Raw genomic sequence first — 11,391 nt, forward strand, 5'->3', positions numbered from 1 at the left:
CAAAAAATGATCGTGAAACTTTTAATCGTTGGCACTCGTCTCTTCGAAGTTGCATTGAGAGATATTTTGGAGTTTTGTAGCAAGGGTGGAAGATACTAAGAAGTATGCCACAATTTATTAGCATTGAGACACAAATAAGGATTGTGGTTGCAACATTCACTACATAACTATATCCGAATAAATTCTCCAGAAGATCCCCTTTTTCGAGTGTTAGAGGATTATCCTAATTTTATACCTTCTTGTGAGCTTCCTGATGTTCGTGTTACTTCGCATGGTCAAAATAGCATAGAAAGTTGTACTGAAATGAAAATCCTTCGTGACAAAATAGCAGCTACTTTATGGAAGGCGAGAAATGAGTGACGTCGGTTATTATAAGAAACACTAGTATTCTCTTTTATGGAATTGCTTTTATTTTTTTATATTAATTATTGTTTTTTATGATGAGGACAAATGTTTTTTTTTTATACTAGTACCTATGTAATTTTTCATATTATTATTATTATTATTATATTTATGACTTTAAATTACTGATTTTATAATAAATTAATAATTTAATTAATAAGTTTAATAAATTTTATTGTTTTTACATAATCCAACCGCTAGTTTTACCAAACACTCATACTATCAACCGCTACTTTGACAGCTAACCTTCACCCGCTACTTGTTGACACCTACCCTCTACTCAACAACTACCCGCTACCCTCTACCGCTAGTATTGCCAAACATACCCATAGTTTAACTCCGTAAGTAATTTTGGATAATTTGGGAAATAAATGTATGATAATTATAGTATATATAGTATGAGTAATATATAAAGTGAAAGGGAGTTTTGGGTGATAGATTTTACTTTCCCAAAATACCCCTTTCATCTTCTATTTTTTGTAAAAAAAAACTACCATCATTTAAAAAATATAACCACACCATTTTTATTCAAAAAAAATACCTTCATTTAATATCCTACTATTAACCTCCATGACTTCATCAATTTATTATAAACCAACTATTTTTTTTAATTAGAATAAGATAGATAATATTTTTAAAAAAAAAAAAATCGAGCCATGCATATAGATTTCTTATATTGCACACGCAATTAGCGTGTGTCTCACAGCTTGTTTATTTAAAAGTTAAGTTATCTATTTATTCAGCCCGCAAAATAGTTACCTATGAATTAAAAAAAATAATAATAAATAAATAAATAAATTTCTACCCACTATCCCACTACTTCATAAAACCACCATAACAAAACAATACCACGCTATAGCTCATTTCAACCAAATTTAATTTAGATCGACTTAGGGTCTAGCTTAGTTTAAATAAGATAAGTAATAAAGAGATGATACTAAGTTCAAGACTAATAAAATAAGATACATATCCACTTTAGATTAATCACGATGTGTTGAATTTTTTATAATTCATATGTATACTTACGTTGACTATAATTTATACTAGTGTACATTGTACAACTATGAAGTATATAAAAAATAAATGCTGTCATGTTAAATGTTTTTAGATTAGTCTTCATGATAATTTTCATTATATAATCTTCCTAGTAGTAATATTCTGTATTTAATGAATTAATAAATCTATAGTAATATATAAAGTGAAGGGGTTTTGGGTGATAAATTTTACTTTCTCAAAATACCCCTCTCATCTTTTATTTTCTTTTTTAAAAAAACTACCATCCTTTTCTAAATATAACTACCATTTTTTTTTAAAAAAAAACCATCTTTAAAACAAAAAATAAAAAAAAAAACCTACCATCCTTTACTAACATATTAAAAAGCTACCTATTCTTCAAAACCTCCCCTTTTTTTTTTATTATCATTAGAATAAGGTAGATAACATTACAGAAAATGAAAAACAAGCCATATAGATTTCTTATATTGCATGTGTCTGGTAACTTAATATTAATGGTCAAAGTTGTACATTATATGTGTTAATCAAACTACCGTGATTAAACTAAAACGGAGTAAATGGAATTAAGACGAAGAACACTAAAATAGGGCCACATAATTTTTGGTCCGGAAAACAGTTAGCTTTACTAATGACCACAAAACGGTAATTGAAAATTGAAACAACATTTCTCCATCTTCACGTATTCTTTTCTGAGTGCACTCTCTGTTTCAGTGTTTCTTTCTCAGCATTACAAAAATGGCAGCACCAAAACTGCCAATATCTATACTCAATACTACAGTTAAATCAATGGCGAATGATCGCACCATGCTTCGTTCTCCTGCTTCGAAACCGCAGCAACGCCCAACCATGTCGGCTTTCGAAGCTCGCGTCTCTCTCCTCTTCGCGCTCGCTTCGCAATCTGCTTCTGTCTCCCAACGAGGTTAAATATGAATTTATTTGTTTACAATTCAACGAGTTTCAATTGATTTTTCCGCCTTTTGTCTGGAATTTTCTAGGTTTTCTAGTTTGATTGATTTTATGGATGTTTATGTGCTTTGATATTGCAGTTGTGGCTGATTTAGTTGCTGAGACTAGCAAGTATGTTGTTCCGAAGCGATTCGAGAGTCGGAATCTCGAATAAGCTTTAATGACTGGTACTCGTTCATCTTCCTCTTAGCTAAGCCTCTCTTGTTGATCATTTTACTAATCAGAGCAAGTTTTTATGAATTCAGGCATTAGATTTTATCCTAAATAGTAATTATTGTATATTAGCATTGAGAAATTTGATTTACATGAATTTGAAATATTGCTGGTTTGTGCAAATTATTTGTTTTGGAGAAGGAGAATGCATTCAACTGTAAATGATAAAATTTTAGTTACATAGTTGAGTAGATTCACTTGGTAGGAGATATAGTTTAATATTCTGACATTTGATTACACTCCTATTGTTTGAAGGAAAAGGATGGTTTGAAGGAACATAAGAGGATGGCTACACTCCTATTGTTTCAATAAAAATTGAATTTGTTTTAGGATTAAGAATAAAAAGTTATAACTTTCTTTATTTAATAGCCCTCATTTTTTTTTTATCAGCATACTCTCATTCCAAGTCCTTAATTTGTCACTAGTTGGTCCTTCTTTAATGGATTTTTTTTTGAGAAGTAAAGAAAGAAGAGGGTGTCTCTTGTTGTGGGGATTTCGACTTTGATAGTAATGACAATTGGCTAGAATTATAAGTAAGATTGTGGAGTATTCGTAACAACAAATAAAAACAACAACAATGCCATAGCGTTATTCCCAAATGCATGAACCAAGAGTCTATCTCATGTGTTCATCCACAAAGATCCTCCTCCACGAGCATGAGGCAAGATGATATTGTGGATTATTGGTAAAAGTAGGAAAAACTTAATGAAGGAAATTATGGCAAAGTAGACAAAAGTATTCACAAGAAGTGATACCATTCTGATGCATTTGTCTTGTGTGAAAGGATTTCCATCAGCAAGAACATCATGCGTTAGTGCCTAACGGTCGCAGATAAATTTTGTGGCTAATTCTAATCCAGTTTATTTTGAAGAATATGGCCATATGCCCATATCAATCGTACTATTTTTTAAAGATAACTTCTATTTGCTGTGATATATCATTCCACTAAAGTTGTTATTGTTTTTTTGGGTCTTGTTTCTAGTTCCGGACCTTGAGACTGTGAATTTTAAGGTGTTGAGTAGGAAGGACCAGTATGAGATCCGAGAAGTTGAGGTACCAACACTTCCAAACCACATTCTTTATTTTGTTGATAAGGAATACCTAAGACTGTCAACTTGTAACTTAAGTTGCCTAGTATCTTTTCTTCATTGTTACAAAAAATATTGTTTTTGTGAATTAATGTTGTTCTCTGTTTGAGTTCAATGAGTATAATAGAGGGAGAATTTGTAATTGTGCATACTTGTTAAAGCACTTATCTCTACTCCCCAACATATGGGTGCATTCGTTTCACTTGAGCTAATTAGACTTGATTGAACCTAACATGCCCCAATTTTACCTTATGTTTACACCTGATTGGACCTGATAACCTTGATTAGCCAGAAACTTATTTTCAAAAGGTGAAGAGAATGCACCCTAAATACTTACTCTTAGTTCACATGTGTTTGTGCAATGACTTGTATGTGGAGAAACAATGTGTGATTTTGCAAAGTGCAAACATATGTTTGGTTTTCTTATAGCTTTTTTAGCTCAGATGAGAGGGAAGCATAGAAGTTTTATTGTTTATTAGTCTGTTTCCTTCTATTATGTTGCTTAGACTTTAGTTAGTATCTTTTCTGTATCTTCGTTCACTTTTCATGTGTTGGTTGGCATTGAGCCATTGAGGGTAGTGTTTTGCTGAAAACATTTCTTATTTTCACCTTTTGTGTTGGACTCCTGCACTTGAGCTCTTTCATGATGGAAAACTATCTCACTGGATGGGACAAACAATATCTCCAGTTCTCCACTACACAATTTTAATATTGTGGAAAACTATCTGCGAAGTTCTACTCATATATTGTTTATATAGTAGCATTGATTATTTAAGTTTATTACTTTGTATGTGTTGGCATCAGATTTGCAAGTTGATTAGTTTGAATGTGGTAGCATCACTCTCCATACTTTTGCTTTCTCTTTGTCCATCCCTTATGAGCTAGTGCTTTTAAATTCTAATTAAAGGTTTTTGAATGTGCACTAGCCTTATTTTATAGCAGAGACAACCATGCCTGGGAAAGAAGGCTTTGATTTCTTTGGGTCTTCTCAGTCCTTCAATGTGTTAGCTGAGTATTTGTTTGGTAAGGTATTCATCAATAACTCTTTCAGTCTTTTGAGTGGTTACCTCTTATTTTTGTAGTGCAAGGGTGGTCCACTCTTGTAACTTGTGTACTATATTGTGCTGAGATTGTGGCTCTAATGTGGACTATCACTTCGTCAGAATATAACAAATGAGAAAATGGAGATGACAACACCTGTTATCACTCGTAGGACATCTGATGGAGAGAAAATGGAAATGACGACCCCTGTGATTACAAGGAGGGTAGGAATTTATCATTCTAGTACCTTTTTTCTGCTTACAGTTTCTGCGCTTTTTTCTTTTTTTCTTTTTATAACAGGTTATTTCTGAACTACACTGGTCCTTTTAGTGTTGACACATTTAGTTACCCTAGAATATTAATTTATTTATTTTTCCTGCAAGTTTATACGATTCTTCATGCATATGGGCTTATGGAATATTTCAAACTTAGTAGGAAAGGGGTAGAGAAAAATGGAAGATGTCTTTTGTCTTGCCTTCAAAATACGGTTCCAATTTGCCTATACCTAAAGATTCAGCTGTGAAGGTCACTGAGGTGCCAAAGACAATGGTTGCAGTTGCTGCCTTCTCAGGTTTGTCCTCTTATTATTCTATGAGGAGAAATGGAGGGAAAAAAATCATTACTGATTTTGACTCTGAACTTAAATCTGCAAAAAATACCGGTGGATAATATGTTTGATAATTGGCCATTGGCAGCTTTACTAAACATATGGAAAATAACATGGCTTAAAAAGGATATCTGAACACATGGAAATATTTATCTACAAATAAGTAGTGTTACTTATACTAAACAGGATTGTGCTTAGTATATAGTTGTGATTGATTTCAAGTATTGTATGCTACACAAACAACCTGCATGCAGCCCGGAAGATGACATACCAGAAAATGCTATTGTGCAATCCAGCTGCATCATATTTTTGAAGTATACATCCATATACATTTTCTTTTAACTCTTATCCGAGTATTATTATTATTATTATTATTATTATTATTATTATTATTATTATTATTATTATTATTATTATTATTATTATTATTATTATTGTTGTTGTTGTTGTTGTTGTTGTATGGACAACTATTACACTATAGGTAGTACAGGTTAGAAAGAACACATCTTACACATGAAGAATAGCATTGATTGTTATAGAAGAATATTCCCAGAAAAATCCTCTGAGTATGGGATGTTAAATTGTGAAAAAGCTCAGAACCTTTACTCTAGGGTGACTAGAAAAGATTTTATACTTTTGAGTGTGCTTAAAAGTTGCTCACCGGATGTTGGTATGACTATATTTTCTTGATAAGATTCTATCAGCTTGGTTGTTTCTCTGATATCTAAGATTATATTTCTTATTGTTTGATTCTCTGTGCAATGCTTGCTTATTTGCATCATATAGCCTAATGTTTGATATTCTTCTACTCATGGTAAACTTGCTCTTAATAATTTGTTGTAATCTTATAATTGGAAACTAGGTAATGTCACTGATGAAGAGGTCAAACAACGAGAGTCAAAATTGAGAGATGCTCTGAAGAATGACTTGGAGTTTAAAGTAAAAGTGGGAGCTGAAGTAGAAGTTGCACAGGTAATACCATAGGGTTTCTGAAAGTGATTTGGTAGAATTATTAAATTTTTGACCCCTACTTTCTTCTCAGATAGGTAATACATTCTATTTCTAATCAAGTGAATAAAGTAGAGGTAGAATGTTGGGGCAAAAATATTCATTTTTTCATAAGCAGAGTTTTTCCAAGTGTTGCTTTGAATTTAACAAGGTTTTATTTTTGCAGTATAACCCACCATTCACACTTCCATTTACTCGCCGTAATGAAATTTCTCTAGAAGTTGAAAGGAGGAACACTAGTTCTTAACAGCTCATACGGATTCCTTGAATGGAGCAGCACCAGATTATAGTCAATGACTTGATGAAGAACAAAATGATGTAAGAGTGTGCTTAGATCCTTTGAATGTGTATATATACAATTATCTTGTAATATAATTTATTTATATATTTTTCTTTTTCAGTTTTTCCTGTCTGTTGTCAATTTACAACTATTACCCTATCACCTTGGAAAAAAAAGTGTACCATCTTGTGAGTGTTAAACTCTTTCAAACGATGTGAATATCATTTGAAATATAATTTCGGGCTTTGCAATAAATTTTGGGCATTATCTGGTGCTAGTTATCTGTCGTACTTAGAGGTGGCTCTTGTGACTTGGGTCATAGTTACATTGTGGAGTGGTTGTGTAGGTGTGTTTTTACTAAAGTTGTAGGATTATATTTGAGCCGCAATATGCCGAGTTTGCTTGAAATGCAAAGAGAACAATTAGATGTGTGATTCCTAATATGTTTACCATGCAGAAGGCCATTTCAATTATTGTTTGCTCCCAAAGTTTACCGTCAGTTTCTTCTGTCGTTTCAGAAAAGCACTCTGAAGGTTAGCACCTGTTTCAGATATGTTTGTTCAGCTTCTGCTTAATCCGGTCCTTTCAATTTCATATCAATTACAGTTTGAATTCAATTCCCTACTCTTTAAGGTTTGCAGTAACAGATGTTTTGAATACCACAGACTATGATTCAGATAAAAAAAAATGGTTTCTTTGGAAAATTTCTCCTCTTTTTTGAATTAAAAACATCAGTCCCCTACTCTTAAGCACTTTGATAGGATTGAGGCTTCCTGATGATTGCAAGTACTTTCTTGGCCGACAAAAAAAAAAAAAAAAAAAAAAAAAAATTAAAATAAATAAAATAAAACACCCTTGGAAAGTGGAAATTATGGAGTAGCTTAGTTGACGAAAATATTATGAGTTAGTATTACTTTTCATTAAATGGGAGAAATTGCTTACCTCTTGCCAAGTTGAACTTTTTATGTGGGAAGTAGTATTTCTCATGATTGATCAAACAACTTTTTACCCTTCCTAGGAATTGGAACTACTTAGGAAAATCAACTTCTTAGGAAGTATTACTTCCAAAGGCTCCTATGTTCATGATCTTTTGCTTGAACATAGTACTTCATAGAAAGTTGATTTTTTCAATATGATTTCATTCTAATGATAAAAGTTGTTTGGTTAATCATGGGAAGTAAAACACCCTGCAAGAAGTTTGACTTCATTCTAGGGGGAACTATAACTTCCTAGGAAGTGATTTTATGGGATCTTCAATTATTTTTGTTTCCTTAATTAGTTTTGTTTCCATGTTTACATTACATAAACCAAACAAGCACTATATTTGCTTATAGTTGCAGATTACTTTAGGTTCATGTTCACCATTGTTTGGGTTTGCTTTCTCATTTCTTTGCCGGTCTTCTTTTCTTTCATTGCTGGCAGATAAGCATAATTCTTTTGGTGCCAATGGGGTTGAAAGATGTTCCACTTTTTTCTTTTTCTTTTTTTTTGCATTTTTTAATAATCTTTCCATCTTATCACATTTTTGTCATTTCAGTTTAATTTAAGAACCATTCTATATTTACTATTCAATGCAGAAAATTATAATCATGTTAAATGTCATGGTATTAATTTATTGAATCTAGTAGTGGGTTTAATTATGGAGTATTGAATGAATATAAAACTCAAGATGATGTGGAATCAAAAGGTGAATGATTTGTAAGATAGAAAAGAAAATTCAGGAGAAATAAAAGAGAGAAACTAGTTGCCTATATGTGATGATCAGTATTTGAACATGTCAAACCCCTGTATTACTTCAAGGCCCCAAGTTAAAATGATTATCATGCAATATGTAAGAAGCAACTACTACTTTAACCAATTTTTTCTGAGGTTGCTATTATGAGGAGTGTGGTGGGAATCATAGTTCTACCTAGTAAATTTGCCTGGTCAACCACCAATATATCATGGTGCTGGTAGTGATATCTATTTTTTGACTATGAAAGTAGTATCTGTTGTAACTTAAACATATTAACCATCCATTTTCGCAGGAGTTGAACATGCCATTGCTAGAGAGACCTTTTGTTTTTTTGTCTTTGATTGTAATGGACTTGATCAAACCTTTGACTTAACTGTACTTGCTTCTTTTGAAGTATCGTGTTAGTTGATACTTTTCCAGGCCAAGGGTATGGTGAAATACTGCAATTTGCCTCTTTGCAAGGATGTAGATTGCATATGATGAGAAGTACTTGTTTCATGTGTGTTATGTTATGGTGTTATTCATTTATTTCTGTTGTCGAAGAGATTAAAGCCTTTGAAAAGAGATCAGTAGGTGATTCTTTCTTGGATTTTCTGCATAAACTGCAGAGTTCTTACCTAGAATTGAACATATAAATAATAGTAATTCTTTTTAACTGACATTTCTCCTTAATATAATAACTGGAATGATCTTGTAAAAATGCATTGCATCGAGTTGGGATCATATGGTTTATACACTCTCTCCTTTGGGATCTATGCATCAACAATTACCACCATCTATAGTGGATTTCATTATTCGCATGATTTGTGGGTAGTGTAGATGTACATGATCTTTCCTCAAAGAGTCGGATTAATTTTGTTTCGGATCTTTAGAATGTGTAAGCTGGTTAAGGCTAGACTAGATTTATTTGTGCTATTGATTATAGATTGTCCTCCTAGTCCTGATAAGCTTGTTATTCGCTAGGTTAAACCCGACTTTTCAAACATTTCGTAAAATCTAGTTGGTAAAGTTAAGTTTGAGAGGAACAGGTAGGTGCTGAAGTAATAATCAAAGCAAGAGGTTATCATGGATAAGAGAATTAGAGATTAAGGAATATAAAAAGAAGATAAGAAGAGTTGATTAGAAGGTTAGTCTGTCCTGGAGATGTTGACAGCCATGCCCTCTAGCACCAACATAGCCGGACCAATTAGGAGTATTTTTACATACATCACCCTACCCGAGTTATGACATTCTCTTTTCACTTTTAACTTTGATTTTCTGTGCCTGAACTAGACTTGCTTAATGAAGATCTATGGTCAACGCAGACAACTTCTTCTTCAAGTACACTATTGCCTCCATAACAGGTCTGAAGCTCTGAACTGCAGCTTTATTTGTACTAGTTTTGTTAAATCTGTGTTAGTGTTACTAGTTACATGACCTGCCTTGACACAATAAGAAACTTGTGTGAAGGTCACGTGTTCTGTTTTTGAAGCTAAGAATCTTAACTTTTCAATTTCCTGCAAGTTTTTCCCCTCAACAATGGATCACAATTTTATTTATTTATTTATTTTATTTTATTTTTTTTAATATCCTAAGAGTAAACTAAACTAGTTTTTATTACCCTTTTAATTATTTTGTTTAGTTACAGTTTAAAAAAAAAAAAATTAGATGTGCAAACAAAAAAAATTATTTATTGTTTAGTTTTTGTGTTTACGTGCTGTATGGAAATCATTAATCTTCCCCAGTCTCCTGTATCTGTTTTCATGCAACGTAGATGATTGTATTGGATGCTGTAGGCATGTAGCTAATAAATGTTTGGACAATCAACAAAAAAGACAAAAGAGCAACACTTGAGAGTAAGAATACTAGCTAACAGAATGTTTTGTATTGATATGTTAGATTGTATGGTGTTGAAACAAAATATATGGAAACAGTTTGTATTAGTCTACTTCATGTATGCTTTTTAAAGAAGGCATCCATGTCTTGCTTCCATAGCTCTGCTCATCGAGCTTCTCAGTCCGACACCTATCATTCTGTGGCTTTGAAACTAGTTCATCCAGTGAGACAGCTCCTTTTTCTAGCATCTCCTTCAGCTCTTGCTTGCTGATAACCAACTTTATGGTTAAACTTGTGTCTTTGCTCTTACTTTCTTCCACTTTTTCTGGTTCAGCAAAACTTACCTTCTTTTTAACCTTTGGAGATTGAACTGGAAGAGGTATAAGATAGTATAGGTGACCTGCCATCAATTCGATATTCGGCTTCATATATTGCAGGACTGGAAGATTATCTGACAGTCCATGTCCCTGGAATTCTGACAGCACGTCGATTACTCTCATGGATGCTTTGTATTCGAGTATCTTACCATCGGGTTTCGCAACCTGTACTAGTTTTCCTTGTGATCTTAAGCAATTCCCCATGACTGAATGGCTTTTAAGTATGGATATTTTAGAGATTGATATGAGAATGAGAACTATTTTCAGTGAACTATCAAAGGATTATGTTATGGAATTTACAAATTTAAAGGCCAGTGGCTAAGAGCTTTATGTCTGATTTCTATGACCCCACTTCTTGATTTGGTTGATTTTGAGTTGGACTAAAAACTTTGTTTATTGTTCACTTTTTGTGAAGTGATTGTGACTTGATTGAGAGTTGAGACAGGATTATCCCATTAAAAAACACTAAATTTATAAGTTGTGCAACAATGTGCTCTATTGTCATTATCTTGAAAGTGACTTAAACAACATAATAAAACTCTGTTTTTACTTCTTTTGGCTGGTTAGCAAGGTAGGAGTAAGGCAAGACAATCCAATCCTTGGTAGAAAATTGTTGTAGTGGTAGCACACGGCTAATTGGTTATGGTGACGTACTCCCTCCATCCCAATTTAACCGCTACACTAGCTTTTGTACTATTCATATAATAACTTTAACCGTTCACTAATATATAAATGCATAGGTATATTTGTGATATTAGAGTCGTTTTGATGTGTCTATTCTTTTTTAATTCGTACTTGAAATTTTTTAACTATGATGATGAGAAAATTTGTGTGTTGAGCCGTTG

At 32.7% G+C, this 11,391-nt stretch overlaps 1 protein-coding gene and 1 pseudogene across 1 annotated transcript; one reads left to right on the top strand and one right to left on the bottom strand.

Moving 5' to 3' along the window:
• Positions 1 to 2,021: 2,021 nt before the first annotated feature.
• On the top strand, positions 2,022 to 10,088 carry LOC110729483 (annotated as a pseudogene).
• Positions 10,089 to 10,273: 185 nt separating this feature from the next.
• On the bottom strand, positions 10,274 to 10,750 carry LOC110726725. Its single transcript, XM_021906208.1, has one exon. It carries the CDS (start codon positions 10,748 to 10,750, stop codon positions 10,274 to 10,276), a length of 477 nt encoding a protein of 158 aa, XP_021761900.1.
• Between the last annotated feature and the right edge of the window lie 641 nt (positions 10,751 to 11,391).

Source organism: Chenopodium quinoa, unplaced genomic scaffold (genome assembly GCF_001683475.1).
Source record: "Chenopodium quinoa cultivar QQ74 unplaced genomic scaffold, ASM168347v1, whole genome shotgun sequence".
Classification (NCBI taxonomy): domain Eukaryota; kingdom Viridiplantae; phylum Streptophyta; class Magnoliopsida; order Caryophyllales; family Amaranthaceae; genus Chenopodium; species Chenopodium quinoa.

Coding starts and splice junctions, on each gene's coding strand:
- LOC110726725 (XM_021906208.1), bottom strand. CDS start 10,750: ATGGGGAATTGCTTAAGATCACAAGGAAAACTAGTACAGGTTGCGAAA.